A 16,580-nucleotide genomic window follows, 5' to 3' on the forward strand; every position below is an offset into this window, starting at 1 on the left:
GGAGTGGCCTGTAAAAACAGCCAAGTTGTCACTAAGCTTGGATCAGGATGACCCTGGTGGGAGTATAGGGCACACAAGAACACAGACATAAACACACGCAGTACACTTTGACTAAGCAACACCACTGCCATCTCTTCTCTTCAATATCATTTCAGAAAACAGAAGCATGTTGCCGTGTGAGAGCCGTGACCTTACGTTCAGAGTTTGTCTGCATAATTGAAAAACGCACTGGCCATTTAAAGACGGCTGCAAGAACACATCGTCACGGAAGGCCACCGCCATTGATGTAGGCTAAAGGCAAAAGCACACAGTTTGAACGAGGAAGAATGGAGTTTCGTAAGACTGCAAAGTGAGTTACATGATGCCATGATAGTTCCTCTATTTTTGTTCTGCTAACCGTTCTCTCATTAATTCATAGTAGTGAAACTGACCTCCTATTGTGTGCCAATGCACATGCCTTACATACTAGTTTACCTATTTTCACCTTACAGTAAAAACTCAAATTTATATCTAATCAGGACATGGTCTACACCAGCTGTAGGAAATATATCATTTAAAAATGACAATTTGTCAAACATACAAGAATTAAAAACTTTACTAATAATAGTAATAACAATATCAAAGATAACTCAGTTTTAATGCCAGCTTATTCTAAATTGAACTCTTCTGAAGATTGACAGCACTTAATTTCTAATGTTTCCATTAAGATGAAGCAATGTCTCTGGGACCAAATGTATCTTAGCCATGATCAATTAACTCAAACACCAACACAGAGAGGATGGTGCGGTAGTGAACGAACACTAATGGAATGATCAAAAATAAAATCTGTTAAAACATATGTTTACACCATGTTAGCTTTACGTCAACGTGTATTATGTGAATCAGTATGGCTTGTGCAATGTGAGTATAAAAGAGTATAAGGGCCAGCATTAGACAAAAAAGGAGATGAGGAAGATATTTTTATTCCAATTTGTATTTCAAGAATAAAGTCAATATGTGGAGAACAAAATTCAACCTAAAACTGGAGCTTTTTTTACTCAAAATGTTGAGGATTACTCTTGAACTTTTAAGAAAATATCAAACTATTAACATGATGAATTGGTGAAATGCCTGCGCGCCAGAATCAGATTCAGTGACAAGGAAATTCTGTCTGTTTTAGCCATAAATGTGGCAAGGAACAGAGGAGCGAAATAAGAATCTTCCTCTGGTTTGGATCGAGTTTGTTCTCAACATCTAAACTTTTTTACTTAATTCTCAAAAAATCCCCCTTCTCTAGTTTCCCCCCCCCCTCCCTTTATTCTTGGCCCTGACTCTCCTCCATAGAAACCTGAGATACACATCCTGGACTTGGGAGTAATATGACAAAACCCCACAACAGCACACTCAAGCGGGCCTCATAGTCAGGAGGAAGGTCCTGCACTGGACCTGTCCAGCCCTGTGAATAATGGGGATGAGGATGCGGAAAACTGAGGCGTTTCACTCTGAATCCAAGGTTTCCCATGCTGACTAGATGCATGACTAAATGTAATGTTATGAAAACTTAACTGGGAGCTAAAAGCCTAAGCAAAACTGAAGTATTTGGTGCCACGGGCGAGAGCACGCTGACCTTTGACCCATAGGTGTTCTTTAACGACTAATGGCAAAAGTGGCAAATGACGACGCGCGCTCATCTCGATGTTTTTTTCGTCGTGCAGGTCGGACCCACGAGGAAACACTCGGAGGAATCTGTGAAGTACAGTGATTGGCACTGACACAGGTCATTGTGATACACAGACTTGACGTGAGGCGTCCTTCGCGGCGCGAAGCGCTAAGTGATCACTTCCTGTGTTGTGACAATCCACCATGAGGTGAAGCTACCTGGCGGGTCACAGCTCCGCGGTTGACTGACGATGGACGGAGGTGCCTGGCGGTAGCTAGCCCGCCTGCCCGCCACCGTAGCTCCCCTCACAACTGGCGTGTGTCTGTGAACGTCTCTCTCTCTCTCTCTCTCTCCCCCTCGTACTCATTAACAGGTCGTTAGCTGCTCAAACGGCCGAGCCGGACGGTCGCGAGGCGCTGCCCGCTGAATGAGACCACTCACAACAAGCTGCTGCTGTTAGCGCAGCTAAGCTAACTGGACGTGAACCAGCGGAGCCGACCAGATGAACGGTCTGTCCCTGTCCCTGTCTCTGTCCCTGCCTCTGTCTCTGTCCCTGTCCCTGCCTCTGTCCCTGTCCCTGCCTCTGTCTCTGTCCCTGCCTCCACACCAGTGTCGACTGCCGCCCGCACGCCGCGCCGCCCCGCGCCGCGCCCCTCCGGCTTCCCCCTCGTCGCCGCTCGCTGTGTTCCCGCGCCGAAGCTCTCCCTCCTCCGCCGCCGCCGCCACCATCACCACCGCAAGGGACGGACCACAAACACTCCGTTCGACTCCGTCTGCCAACTTACATATTTTCCCCCGCAGGCTCTGTAAAATCCGAATCGTCGCGTCGTCCTCTTCCGCCATGGTCAGCGCTGACTGTTGTCGCTGCTCCGCTGCGCTCAGCGCTGGGTTATCATATCCGTTTATGAATGCAACCGGAGCGGAGGAAAGACAGCCCCACTGCCGCGTCACGTCAGCTCCCGCACCACACACACACGCGCGCAACGACACGCACGCACGCGCGCAAACACAACGCGCGCGCGCGCGCGCGCGCACTCCAACGTTCTTAGAAGTTAATGTGAAGCTTCCTCTAAAGTCGAGCGCCTCTCCTCGGCCACTGCTTCAACCTGGAGCCGGCAGGAGCCTCTGGGGGGATTTGTTGAGGTGTCTTTGCTCTGTGGTTAATTACGCAACACACACACACACACACACACACACACACACACTTAGATAATCTCGGATGTCAGAGTTTAATCCTGTTTAACGTGCTAACAAGAGAGGGGGAAAAAAAGTACATTTGACACCTAGTGTGTGTGAATAAATTAACTATTATCTTAATTGATAGATGGATACATACCCTCTATGTCCTTTCTATTGCACATTTTCAATTTCTTTAGCTTTTCTACACCGTGTGGTTCTGCTTTACTCTTACTTTTAAACTATTTAGAATGTATTTGTGGTATATATTACGTATCTTATTTCATTTTATTCTTTTGTACTATTGCAGCGTGGTTCCGAGATAAACGTTTTTTCAATTCCTCTGTATGTCTGGAACAATATTGCAGGAATTGATAATTAAGTTGACTTGACTTGAAAAAGAAAAAGAATTAGTGTGTGAGGCTGACTTTCAAAATAAGGAGTGATTATTACAACAAATGCATTGCATAATGAATTAATACACTTCTCGATTAATCAACCTAAGTTTTGTCTAAGGGGATGTCCTTATGTTTTGCTGAAAAATGATATTTCATTGGTCGGCTGATCAATTACTTATCTAATACTGCAGCTATAACTAAAACTTTATTAACTTTTAATTTTGAACAATTGTCAATGCTTGAAAAACCTGGGATCAACCAGTATGAAGTACACAAAGTGATATTGAAATGTCACACAGTTTGCTCATTTCTTTTAGTATAAAGGCCAGAAGTGGTAAAAAGAAAAAAGAGAGGAAGATTGTTTTTCTCTTTGGATTTACGAAAATTAAGTGGAAATGAAGAGAATAAATCAAACTAAATCAGAGGAAGATCTTTTTTTTCTCAAAATGCAAAAAAAAAACAACTAATGCTCTTCTGGTGTGAAATAAAGTACAGGGACTTTATTTGCCTATTTAAAAAAAAATCTTTTTCAGAACATGAATCATTTGAAAACCCTTTTTAAATGAAGGTAATAAAGCTCATACACTAGAACTAAGTATAAATTGGGTTTGTAACTTATATTTTGTTTTTGTAAAGTTGTGGCTATAGGGAGCATGTGCATGTAAGTGATTTCAAGTGTATGGACCTTTATATTTTAGTGCAACTAATATTTACCTATATCAAAAAGTCCACTGGCTTCTAATGCCATTAGCTATGCTTACAGATTACAAATTAAAAATGTAAGATTTAAAATGCGGCACATAGTTGATCTGGATTAACATGAAGAACATAACGGATTGATGCTTTCACGTAATCATCTTTTATTAAGTGGCAGGCACTGGAAAGGAGAAATGTTCCTTCATGGTCAATGGGTTGAGCAGTATACCTCACGCCGCAATGGTATGATCCGTCTGCTACATCACGTGGCCAGACATAGAGACAAGCAAAGAATTCAGAAAAAAACATCTGGAAATTGTGTTTTGAGGCCCAACTCTAAATACAGATGCAGTCTTGTGTGGGAGAAGACGGGAATGGACTTCTCAGATGGGCTGCAGGTCCCTGAAGGACCCGGGAGGAGCAGATAACTAACACGTGGCTTTTACATTTAGGAAACGGTTTGCTGTGGATCAGTATGACTTTAGATCTTGCCACTTAAAATTTCTTATTTTAAAATCCTCAAACTTTAATATCAGGACTTCTAGAGTTTCTTTAAATATTCCTTTACCATCAGTATCCGCATATCAGTGAGTGTGCTCATTAGTCAGCATGAGGTGTTGGTCAGTTATTTAATTTAAGGACAAGCATTCATCTCATCTCAGGCTTAAGGAGGACAGGATGTAACTGTTTAGAATATCACCAACATTTATTTAAACATTTTTACCTGTTTTATACACATTTAACACACAAAAGTAGTAACTCAGTGGCGTTGTGTGTTAATTAGAAACTACAAGTATATCAATGGTGCTTAGAATTGAAATTTAATTATCAAAGTATTTTTACAAACAGATAGCTCAAACCAATAAAGTGCAACTCGACATGCCTGGTTAACTCAACAAATGTGCCGAAAAAAGGGGTTTTGTTTTACCCAGACTTCAAATTGTGAAGATGTCACCACACTTAACAGGCTGTTTCAGTTGACCAACACATCCCACCCCTGTTCTGAAATTACACATCATCTCTTTACGTGAGGTTACAGTCGTGCCACTGAGTTTGCCTCATATGCATAGACAAGGGACAAAGTGCAGCGGTGTCAGAAGATCCTATATTAACCCCCAAAAAATATCTTCTTCAAAACTGAAACTTCACTCAGTCGTTGAGTTCAGGAGGGAAGAAATCGCAGCCCACACTGATATTCAATCCTCATGTTTGGTGATGTCCATTTGAAACCTTCACTCAGCAGCAAATACAGAAAATTTTACATTTCCTAACTAAAGCAGAGGCTCACAGTCCAATTTTTATTCATGTCCTCCTTTGCCTTTATCGTTGGTCGCCGTACTAAACTATGTTTTAAAAAAGTGGCTCCTCCTTGCAGACCCATTTCTCCGGCTTGTGTATGGAAATGTTGCTACCTCTAGTCTCTGAGTCATTTTTCCCAAACAGTTAGCAGAACTTCTCGCGATCGCCGTGGCTGCTTGCTCTTGGCCCCGTCAAAATGTCCTTGTTGCTATCGCTCTCTCTGAGACGGGCTTGCTTTTTTGAGATGAGGTGCGCAGAAGGCGGTTTGACCATTTTATGTTTCACCTTCGAGGACGCCAGGGAAAACAGTGGGTCGATGCAGGGTGATAATGGACTTTTGATGTTGGAATATGACGCGTCCTGGTATGTAGTCAAAGACATAAAGTCTGTTGTGTCCTCGATTTTAGGTTTAATTTTATCATCAGAAAAATGTCCTCCTTCCTCCCTTTCACTGTTTATGTCAGTTCCCCCTTGATTGTCGCTGTCCTCCGTTTTGATAGTGTCTTGTTTGTCTTCTTCACTCAGGTATTTAGAAGATGGTGAGAAGTTTTCATAGTTATATCCCTCCTCATTTGTCTCTTGGTGTTTTTTCTCATGGCTTCTCTTGGTGGCAAGGTAGAGGAAACGCTGAGGGCAGAAGGAGCAGCGATACTTCTTTTCTGGGTTGGGGCTCCGCGGTGTGTTGTCAAAGCAGGAGCCACTTTCCATACAGCTGTTGCAGATGTAATCCCCACCAGCAGGCGCCTCACCGGGGGGACCTTGTTTACCACAGGTCCGGCAAAAACACGGGTGAGAACCAATGACATGAGCTCTAAGGCCGGTCTCTGTGATGAAAGAGCTGTCACAGATGTCACAGTTGTAGGTGGCCCTCGGGCTGCAGTTCCTACTAAGACCACGTTTCACCTCCGCACTACCCCCCGAGCTGCTCTCCTCTGCCAGCCAACTGCTTCTGTCAAGGTGGGCCTCAGTGGCAGCAGTTCTATCCGCAGTTGGTTCAGGGTAACGGTGAAGCAGAGCAGTTCTGTGCTTGAATCTCAACTTCTTCCTCTTCTTTTTAGCTTTGTAAGAATAGTAGGGACGCCAGAGCTTGTCACCTGTGTCACAGTCATTGGGATCGTCGTACGTCTCTGCGGTGCCAGGGACTTCTGATCTGAGGCGGAGCCGGCGGCTCTCTGAGCTTTCTCTCATTGGGGGACACTGACTCGGACTCTCCTCGTCACTCAGTTCCCTGACTCTCCTTTTCTTTCTGGGAAAGAGCTTAGATCCTTTGATCCGGCGGCGGATGATGGCTTCATTGCCTATTTTCACTGTTATTTGACAGAGCGGCATGGTGTCGCCATCCAGTGACGGCCCTGGGCAGGCAGGTTTGGCAATATATGTTTCTGTCTTTGACCCACCCGTTTTATCACGCACTAGATTCTCTGTACTAGACTGAAGTATCTCCTTGGTCATTTCCTCAACTCTTTTTGCAGAAGCTGACAGCTCACCTAGCTTTTTAACAGCGTTCAAAGAGTGTAACAATGGCACATTATGACTGACGTACTCTGAGTTCATCAGCACGGGAGGGTCATCTTTGTGAGCCTCTGTATCGTGTTGCAAAGAGAAGGTACTGTTGTAGTTCATGAAGGGTGCATCTCTACTCTCCGCTTCCTTACTTGTGTCTCTCTGAATTTCCAATTCTTTGCTCAAACTTTGGTCAATGTCCGGGTCACATAGCTTGTCAAAGCTGATGCGCGGAATGACAGGGGCCACTGTCTTTGTCGTTGCCATGAATGTCAGAGGGAATGGCGTCGTATCAGGGTGGACGATCAGACCGTTTTCTTCCAATGGAGGAATAAGGGAGTTGCTGTCCAGTGCAGCTTGGTCACCCTTTTCAGCGCTCTCTGAATACGTCTGACTGTAAGTCTTGTATTGTCTCTTTCTAAACTTCATAGGCAGGAGCCGGTAGAGCTTGATGGGGTAAACGCTGGCTTTCAGCCCGCCATTGGCAGATTTTTTCTTAACAGCCAAACTGGGATCAATGCCGTGAAAAGACTTCTGATGGTTTTTCAAGATATAGTATGTCATGAATGTTTCCAGGCAGAAAATGCACTGATAGCGTCGCTCACCTGTGTGCCATATTTCATGCTTTGTACGGTACTCTGCCAAGGCAAACACTTTATTGCAGTAATGACAGGGGTAGGCCCTCTGCCAGGAATGTACATTCTCATGCCGCTTGAGACTGGATAGGGTGACATAGACGCGTTTACACATGTGGCAGTTGTATCTCCTCTGAGTGCCACCTGGCCTTGCTGCCCTCTCTTCCCGTGGAGGTTCTGATTGGTCCTCTTGAAGAGGCTCTGGGGTCGAAGGGTTTGAGAGGTCAGCAGAAGAAAGCTGTGTCACAACGCTCTCCATGTTCGCCATGTCTTCTGAATGCGGGTCCATCTCTTTGACTGGTATGTCAGGAGCTTCTAATTTAGGCGGCTCTCTTACAGACTTAGGACAGACCTGCTCGTGGTTGCGCAGCCGTTTTAGGTGTATGAACTTTCTGCGACAAAACTTGCAAAACAAATGGCTTACAAAGCGCTTTTTATGTACTTCTGAGTGAACAGTGAGCAGAGCTTTATTCATAAATATCTCTGAGCAGTGCTCACATCCGTAGATTGATATGCTGTCCTCTGTGTGAGGGGAAAGGGTTGGTGGACCTAACTCCATCGGAACATTTTCCGTGGCTTTGGGAAGCATCGGGTCTACACTCTCTTCTCGCTCTTCCGCGGAAACAAGTGCAGGTGGTGTCATGACTGCCGCAGGTTCTGCAGTGACGCCATCAGCTAATGTGGCAGTTACTGTATATGGTGTGTCTGTTTGTGGTTCAGCTGGTGTTGGAAGTATTGTTCTACCCACAATGCCTGTCAGCCTGTGGCGCTTTTTAAGCGGACCTACGTTTTTGTAGAAGAGCTGCTTTTGCTGTGATATTGCCGGCTTACTGACTTTCTTGTTTTCCGACTGACTGCTGTCTATGCCTTCAGAGGATTTGCTTACTGCATATGAGTGCTCTGAGAGGGCATGGGCGGTCTCATTGTTTCCGTTGAGGCAGGACGTTGTAGGGCAACTTGATGGGGGCTGTGCCACATCTGGTGACCGTCTCTCCCCACTGGTTTGAACCAGAGGGGTGAAAGGATTGATCCCGGGACACACTTCAGTGATAGAGAAGGCGTTGGTGATGCGTGGCCCTCTTGCACTGTCTATCTCCTCAGGCTTGGGAGCTTCCTTCTTTGTTGTTTTACACACTGGGCCTATGCTGGACTCGTCCTGTCTCTCTTGTTCTGCCAGCTTCTCCAGAAAAGGTATTCCAAGTCTTTTTCCAGCTGCCACTAGTCCCCTTGTGTCCTCTGAACCAGGGGATGTCACCTTTGAGCTGTAGATGAAATTGAGGATACTGGCAAACACCTCTGACTTCAGGTCCATCAGCTCCAGCACTTGACTGGAGCTCCATGTCTCGGAAGCTGTCAAAGCGTTCCTGAAGTACCCACTGCAGGCGGCCAGGATGTTCTTGTGGGCCCGAAACTTAACATCCTCCACCACAATGGTAACATCACAGAAGAGGCCTTGTGAGCGCTGCTCATTGAGCTTGCTGAGCACGGTGTGAGGGTGAGCACTATCCATCAGGTTCTGAGTGCATGGGCACACCACTGTCATCTAAAAAAGAAGAGAAGAAAACAATTGCATCCGATTATGACAAAATCAAAGATCTGACTGCTTTGATATTGTTGAAATAGAAGTTTTGTGTGTTTTAGTGTTTAAACACTAGATGGCAGTAATGTTCCGACAGATGAGCTCCAGCGCTCACAGTCTGCTCAACAGTTCTGTTGACTCAAGCCATCACTTCAAGTCATCAGGTAATCCGCTTTGATAAAAAAACAAAAAACCCTGCATGAATTGTAAAGTTTAAAGACAGACTATGAGATTATTAGATTAAAAACTATTGAAATATCATTGAACATAAAAAATATATATAAAACATCTTACATTCATTTTCCCTTTTCATATTCTTGTTTCTCTTTTTTAGAAGAGATTCTGAATCTCAGTGGGCTATAAATAAAAGCTTTGAAAATAATAATAAAAGCCTGCATCAATATGGTATAACAGGGGCAGACCTCCCTGCTGTAATAGGGTTATCAATTCAAAGGATGTGACTAAAAATACTATTGACCTAGAAATGCACTGTGATGCTTGCGATTAAACAGGCTTAAAATCGTGGGTATAATGAAACTACCTTTATGTAGCCCACTAGTTTCCCCATCTGTTGTTGTCTCACTTAGTCATTGATCAATTGCTATTATTTCTAATGATAATTGCATTTTCTTTGGTTGTCTCTTCTGTGTGCTACCACAGTTTTGCACAAGGTTTAGTCTGGTTTAGTCGTAATAACAGTCCTATTCTTCTAGCTATGAAAATGTCATGCACAGTTCTCTTCTTCAGTTTTCTGTCAGTTGGCAATGGAAGTATCTCCTCATCTGGATCGGTATTGATGTAGTTTTTGTATATTGACAAAGCATTAGTTGTGGATTGTTTATTGTTTGATTTGGACAATAAACTAAAAATGATTTGCTGTCTGCAACTCTTTTCTTTCTCACTTTGACAAGAGGATGCGTCACCCAGCGTGATGTTCTATCGGTGACCTCGTCATGTCAGCGTGGTTTGAGTCTATACTGAGTCATTTGGCATGTCTGACGTAGCACGCTGTCTGTAACTGCGAAGACTCACTCGGCCTGCTCTCGTAAATGATGAGTCATTACACCTATACTGGTGCTATTGAAGTGTCCATCTTTAGCCCAAAGAAAAGTTCGTAATTCTCTGTGCCATCTTTTTTTTTTTTTTTTTTTTTCAAACTTCGTTTTTGTCCACGGTGAAAGTCACACAGTGTTTGTGCAGTTGGCAGTTTCAACATGATTCTCTTTCTGCGGAGAAGCTACTCAGAAGCCAACGCTGCTATTTTTGTAAACTTCTTGTCCTTAATTAGTGGAACATAGGAGAAATAGCTTCATATTGGTTGTGATCCGTATGAAATTCATCTGGTCGCAAGTTATATTAAATCAAGAGGCAGTTACATTTTTTAAATTAGTTTTTGCATTTTTCTAAATTTTTTCTTGGGCATCACTCACCATTTGGAAAATTGTTAGATTTTTTTTTATTTTGTTTTAAATTTACATTTACAGCTGTTTTTTGTTTTGGGGTTTGACAAATGTATCACTTACTTTCCAATTTTGTGTTTGTGCGATAAAATACAATATGGCCGCCGTTCTCTAACGCCTCTCAGACGGCTGAAAACACTACCAGCCTCTTGCCCTCTTTCTCAGACAGGCCTCCGTTGTCATGGAAACATGCTATGGCGCAGCACTTATTGGGATTCAGCTGGATGGCAAGTGACTGTGTTAGCTGTCTGGTTTTTCGTCCCCTCTCCTTCAAATATCCTGCCTCGTCTGAGAAGGTGCAACACACAGCAGTCAAGGTTTGCCTTTGGTGCCGCTTGAACATGCTTAATGTGTGTGTGTTGGTCTGTGTGTCTTTGTCTGCAGCAGAAATGCTACCTAAACCACCCACTGATAACAGCAAATGATGTGCTATGGCTTATATACTAATTTCTCAGCTATCCATATCAGTTTTATCTTTTCCTCTCAGTTGCTGTTTGACTGAAACGCTTTCATTCTTGACAATTTGAGTCAAACGCGGTTCATTGCCACCACATGCTGAGCGGAAATTTAGAATTTGCCATCACTGCTTATGATTTTGTCCTCCCCAGCCTTACTTTATCTTCAAAGCTTGTGTGAAAAATATTTTTCACGTGTCACACTGTCAAATAAAACAACAACAAAAACCCACATACCACACCACAAACCAAGACATGACAGTGTAGCATACAGGCAGTCTAACAAAGAACGAAATGTCAAAGCAAAAGCCACTTCACACTCCACTGCAAAGCGCACTTCCGCAAAAAAACTGGTTAAATATTGAGGGAAACCATGCAAAACGTACCTTAGTAAATCAGAGAAAATGATGCAGGGCGCACAGCAAACAGAGTCATTCAGTATCCCTTATGCACAGCCCTCCGTATAGACAACAATACATGAAAAAACTGTTTTGTGAGAGCAAGGCGAAAGAAGTTTTCTATCAGTGATGGTCGCTGAACGCTGGTGTTGTCAGGAGCAGAGCTCATTTCTGACGTCTTTCTTCCTCTCCCTCCCTCTCTGTGTGCAGATGACTCCAGCTCCAACGTCCTTCGCCTCTATCCATGCCGCCCAGGTCCTGGGCTAGATCTACCCTGCCCTCCTCTGGCTGTCCCACTTCTGCCCTGCTACAGCTATAGGAATAACCCCCAGTTTATACAGCATGTAGCTAATCCGGAGTATGGGTCTGCCTTTGTGTTAGCTGGGCAACTGGAGCGTTCACACTGCAGCCACTGAGCAGGAAACGGCAACTTTTATTAAGCATGGCAGAGGGCTGCGGGGAGTGTGCAGAGATGCTGGGTGCTACATCACACATCAGCTCTGCACTCGATGCTACTGCCGGGGAAAACGCTCAGCTGCATTGCTGGTAGCAGCGGAGAGCGAGAGGTCCTCTGCTGTATAACAAATGCCGTATCAAATCCCCCTGCACCACACCATCCAAATCCTGATGCATCTCGGTGATGACCACAAGGAAAAATGTCTTTTGCTCGAAAAACAAAATCTTCTCAAAACAAAAAATAATCTGCAGCCCTCGCAGGGAACAACAAGCACCTTGAATGCACAACGCTACAGCATCTGTCGTCATGCTTGTGCACTGTCTGTGCAGCTGTATATTACACCAGAGCCTTTCGTCCGTGCTCACGCAGTCACTGTGGTTAGGTAATGCAGTTCGCGAGAGAAGATGGCAGTGACTGCTGTCGTGCTGTGTATCACAGCAGTCACAGGACAGATGTGCATCAATGGGGGGTTTTTCCCCTCACAGATGCAGTTACTGTGCAAACTGAATGCGAGGCTGAGGGGAAAATGAGAGTGCTGCGATCAGCGGGGACTCTGGATATACCTATATAGAGGCTGCTGGTGGATGCAAAAGCAGCAGATGCGTCAGCACTGCAGACGAGGGGGAGGGGAGGAAGCTGAACCCGACATGGCACTGTGAGCCTCTCGCTATACTCTGAGGACGGAAGCGGCTCTTATATTTACAGTACCGGGTGTCGAGTCCTGTGGCCGTGTAGGTGAAACCAATGTCAAACTAGAAGCCATTTGAATCCATGTGCTGTTGACCTCAAAAGACAAAGTAGCAGGTGTCGTTATGCATGCATGAACTCATCGTGGAACAAATGTCCTATTGAGGTAGTGTTTGAGCTTCCGTCTCTTGAAATACACTCGAGGATCACACTTCATCTTAGCTGCTGTTTTGTCCAGTTCCCTTTTCTGTGTTTGGTACAACATATCACTGTAGTCTCATAAATACACAAATAAGCACAGACTCAGTCTTCTATGTTTTGGTACTGACAGCAAACCCCACTTCCTAGAAGACGCCTACATTAGCCAGTGTGCCAGCCTTTCAGGTAATCAGTTGCCACTCTCTCCTATAATCCACCACACTGGACCATGCTTGTGGGGAAACCAAAAGAAATATGAGATAACCAGTCAGACGGTAAACATTCCTAACCTTCGCCAGGGTCTTTGAGTGGTACGCTGTGCTGCATTCTGCACACCACTCTTCCGTTTTCCATCACTTCAAACTCCTCATCCTCCACAGATCTCCTTTTTGCATCGCTACAGACCCACACTTTTTAATCACAAATATTTCCCACACTCTGTCCAATCACCCTCATTTGGATCATGGATTGATCCTGTTTAGGCTTTTGAAAATTGCATGCTAATTAATTGTGACCAGGAACGTAATTTAGCTTTGCACGTTGCAGTAAAAGTAATACATGTTAACAGATTAGAATAAAGAAGCCTTAAAATGCTAAAATCATAACTTTAAATGTTCCACAACGTGAGGGTAAACAAACAACAACAAAACCCCCGATTAAATTTATAATTTCTAATGGTGCACTTGAGACGCCGAGGTAGGAGCAAGGTTTATTGCTTCTATTTAGCGCTGCGGCACTTGTATTCTGATTGGGCATCATTTTTGGGGGTAAGAGAATGTATTAATAAACCTTCAATTTATTGATTTCCCACCAGTGCACTTCAGCTTTCATCAGGGTTCATAAATGAAAATGCTGCAGATTAAGAAAATTGTTCTGCAGGAACTGTTGAATCACAGTAACAGTGTAGTAATAGAAGCCATGAAGGCATTTCTTGATTATTATTATTTATCAAATTGGCTGGAGCAGAAGTGGGGTGAGTATGCAGCAACTACTGCAGCTGCATGGCTTTTCCAAGTAACCTCAAAAATATCTCCTTAGCAGAATTCTAGTTCTTGACTTCACTGCTAAGAAACGCATCTGAAAAAGAAAAAGAGACCCTGATTTCAAATCTATGGCCATAATATTTAAAACAGAAGTGGATTTTTTTTCTTTGAGCCAGAATCTAAGATCCAGGCCAGGAAGATATTTTCCATTTTATCAGAATAAATACAGAATATATTTTATATTTTTTCTTAAGAAACTTTTGTTGGTGTCAGCTCTTCTTCAGTTAACTCAATGACTTGAAATGAGTATTTGACAGTGGGCAGACTAATAGTTCAATTGCCTCCGTCCATCTCATATTGTTATTGTCCATCTAACACACAGGAATCACTACTTTGTAAGTACGGTATGTACTCTATACCTGATGAATGCATGTGGGTTGAAATGCATCCAAAATACTGTACCACAGTGCAACATCTTTAACTGCGAAGACCATCTTTAATATTTTTTTACCATATTTTGGCAAACTAACTATGAACTTTACCGGCTTGAAGAACTCCGTCTTTAACTGGTAATAATTGGAAAATGTGTCCGAAATCACATTCAATTTAGATCTTAAACTAAATCACAATCTGTCATAGAGAAAAATAAAAAACTCCATTGCTCTTACTTAAAGCACTCAGATATTATTCTGTAGTAGAGTGTCCCTCCCAAGTTCTACGAAAGCATCACCTTGTCATCCACACTTGATATCACCGCTAGGGTGTGTTCAAAACCACATGGCAGAGCATGCAGGCCTCTGTGCCTCTGATGCTCGGCTGTGGCCTGTAGGGACGCTGATCAGCGGGGAGGCGCAGACTGCAGTACAAGGCTGAGTAGGCCTCAAGGCCTCATTCTCATTCTCAAAGCATTCACACTCTAAGCATACAGCGACACTCATCACTGGTAGCACTTACGTTGCTGCCGTAACAAGCACTCGTACTTTTTGAGTAGCCTACCAAAACTGTTTCTGTGCAGAAGGTCTTGCTGGGCCTGCCCCTGCCGCTGTGGAAGTCTCCCCTGGTGTTTGCTTTGGAGGAGGAAAGCAGGGGGTGACTGCTCGGCTCCTGATCTCCCTTTGCCTCAGATCAGGCCTTTCCCATCTTCCTTCTTCCTTCCCTCTGTCTGCTTGAGCAGAGGTTCCCTGTTCCTGCTGTGTATATTTGCCATCTGGAAGAGGCTGCAACTGCTGCGTCACTCCCGCTGCATCAGTGACCTACAAAGAGGAGCTGAGAAGGAGGAGTGTCGTGGTGAATGTGTGGAGGTAAAGGATAAGCAGAAAACAGTCACCGCAGCTCTGCACTGCTACAGCAAACAAATAGATGGGGCTTCCGCTCTGCCTGAAACCGGGGGCTAGCTACTGCTGTGGTATTCAGGAAGTGGGTCTGGGAGACAGATCCTTTATTGTTACGTAATGATTTTTTTTTTTTCTCTCCTACACCAGACTCAGTCTAGGAAGGCGGTATCTAGTGTTCAGTAGCTAATAATAGGCCCTAATACCTACCAGCCAGGGTTGTATGCGATAGTGTCAGATCACTCCAACGGCGAGCAATTATCTGGGCATTTCGGGAGCTTTGTCATTCATGGAAGGAAACCAAAGGCGTTGCTGTAAAATGGAATACTTTAGATATGTATTTTCGATTTTGTCATTTTTTTAGAAAATAGGAAAAAGACTATGAATTCAGTATGTAGCTGTTTTTCGTTGACATATAACATGTGACATATGATGTCACTGATCCACTAAGGTTAGCAACAGAAAAAATCAAGCAGAGCATACCTTTGTCTTACGTTGCCCTAGGTTGCTTGTGCAGGTTTCAGGTGAGGTGGGACCAGTGTGTCAGACGCCCTTGCCGACGAATTTGTTCAAGGTTTCAATCCAGAGTAAGTGAGTTCTAGTCTCTAGGCCTAGATGTGGTCACCAGAATTACAGCACTTGTTTTGCACACGTTACCCAGGGGTTTATTTGCTTGATCCTCCTCCTCCCATCATCTGACTTGAGTTTTCGTTGCCATGTTGCTCCCTCTACTGGCTGTACGGTTGAACAGAGCTCAGTGACTCTACACAAGCGCCTGGTTCTCTGTGAGCAGAGAGGACAGTGAGTGCCGAGGGCATTCAGCAGAGGGAGCAAGAACCATTCCGTAGCAAATGTAAACAGGAAGTATATGATGAAATTGACCATTGACCTTGGTATGACATCAGCAGGGCCTTTATGGCTTGAGTATTTCATGTTTTATCAGTTTAGCATACACTAATGCTCTTTGCTGTGGTTGGTGTGGAAAAGGGGGGGGGGGGGGGAAGTCTACCCCAAGCTCCTGGTAAACCCGGCACAGTCATTCGTCGCAGTGTGCTCCGAAACATTCTCAGAATTTCACAGCACAGCAGAACATAACATAATACAGATTTACAGATACGGTTATCCGTGTACACACACGTACAAGCACACATATACACGATGGACAGAGAAAAAAAGAGAAAAGAAAAGGAGAAAAAACACCGACACACCATATTTGCATATGACAGACAGCTTCGGCCTGTTTTGAAATGATCATTTTAAGAGGCTCTCACCTTTCTGAATGTATGTGGAACATGCGCCAGAAGTGTTGCCTCTTTCAGCAGTAGATAGGACATGATTCGAGCATAGTGTAAATCAGGTAAGGTTTTTCTTGACAATATTATGTTGTGTATCTCACAAAACAACATCATGATGTTCTTCCACAAAATAAGAAGTCTCGATGTCAGATACTTGAAAAGTTACATACGTTTTCGCTGTCAAATGACGGATTTTTTATTGAATCAAAAAGACCAAACAGTATTGTACCGCTTCACAAAAGAAGATGAAAGTCATGGTGAAGCCCTGATGCAGACCTGCCAACCTTGGGTAAATATTTTGAGTTCCACATTCACACGCTTTATTTCTCTCGCACTTAGTCCACTTTGTCGTCCATATCTGTGAGATTATGAGACTGTTTAGAGACTATTG

The 16,580-nt window shown here is 43.9% G+C and overlaps 2 protein-coding genes and 1 long non-coding RNA gene across 6 annotated transcripts in view; 1 reads left to right on the top strand and 2 right to left on the bottom strand.

Annotated features, from left to right (window-relative positions):
- The window catches only part of rasa2 (RAS p21 protein activator 2), a 28,484-nt gene extending 25,772 nt beyond the window's left edge, over nucleotides 1-2,712 (bottom strand). The window contains exon 1 of the mRNA XM_035622271.2: nucleotides 2,425-2,712. Within this exon, the coding sequence (XP_035478164.2) occupies nucleotides 2,425-2,482 (58 nt within the window). The 5' untranslated portion in view covers nucleotides 2,483-2,712. The remainder of the gene's footprint in view (nucleotides 1-2,424) is intronic.
- On the top strand, nucleotides 1,793-12,603 carry LOC124850776. Its single transcript, XR_007031670.1, has 2 exons — nucleotides 1,793-2,148; nucleotides 11,449-12,603. It is a non-coding gene; the product is annotated as an uncharacterized LOC124850776 (long non-coding RNA).
- Nucleotides 4,050-15,523, bottom strand: zbtb38 (zinc finger and BTB domain containing 38). Of its 4 annotated transcripts, none has more exons than XM_035622266.2 (4): nucleotides 15,378-15,523; nucleotides 15,105-15,172; nucleotides 14,560-14,829; nucleotides 4,050-8,889 (listed from the first exon to the last, which is right to left on the bottom strand). In XM_035622266.2, the coding sequence occupies exon 4, from the start codon at nucleotides 8,887-8,889 to the stop codon at nucleotides 5,353-5,355; it is 3,537 nt and encodes a 1,178-aa protein (XP_035478159.2). In that variant the 5' UTR covers nucleotides 14,560-14,829; nucleotides 15,105-15,172; nucleotides 15,378-15,523; the 3' UTR covers nucleotides 4,050-5,352. The 4 variants fall into 4 exon arrangements, with proteins under 4 accessions (XP_035478159.2, XP_035478161.2, XP_035478162.2 ...); XM_035622268.2 differs by having other exon boundaries at nucleotides 15,105-15,206; XM_035622269.2 differs by lacking the exon at nucleotides 15,105-15,172.
- Between the last annotated feature and the right edge of the window lie 1,057 nt (nucleotides 15,524-16,580).

Source organism: Scophthalmus maximus, chromosome 11 (genome assembly GCF_022379125.1).
Source record: "Scophthalmus maximus strain ysfricsl-2021 chromosome 11, ASM2237912v1, whole genome shotgun sequence".
Taxonomy (NCBI): Eukaryota; Metazoa; Chordata; class Actinopteri; order Pleuronectiformes; family Scophthalmidae; genus Scophthalmus; species Scophthalmus maximus.

Bases quoted from the DNA above. Each gene is read 5' to 3' on its own strand.
- zbtb38 (XM_035622269.2), bottom strand. From the start codon at position 8,889: ATGACAGTGGTGTGCCCATGCACTCAGAACCTGATGGATAGTGCTCAC.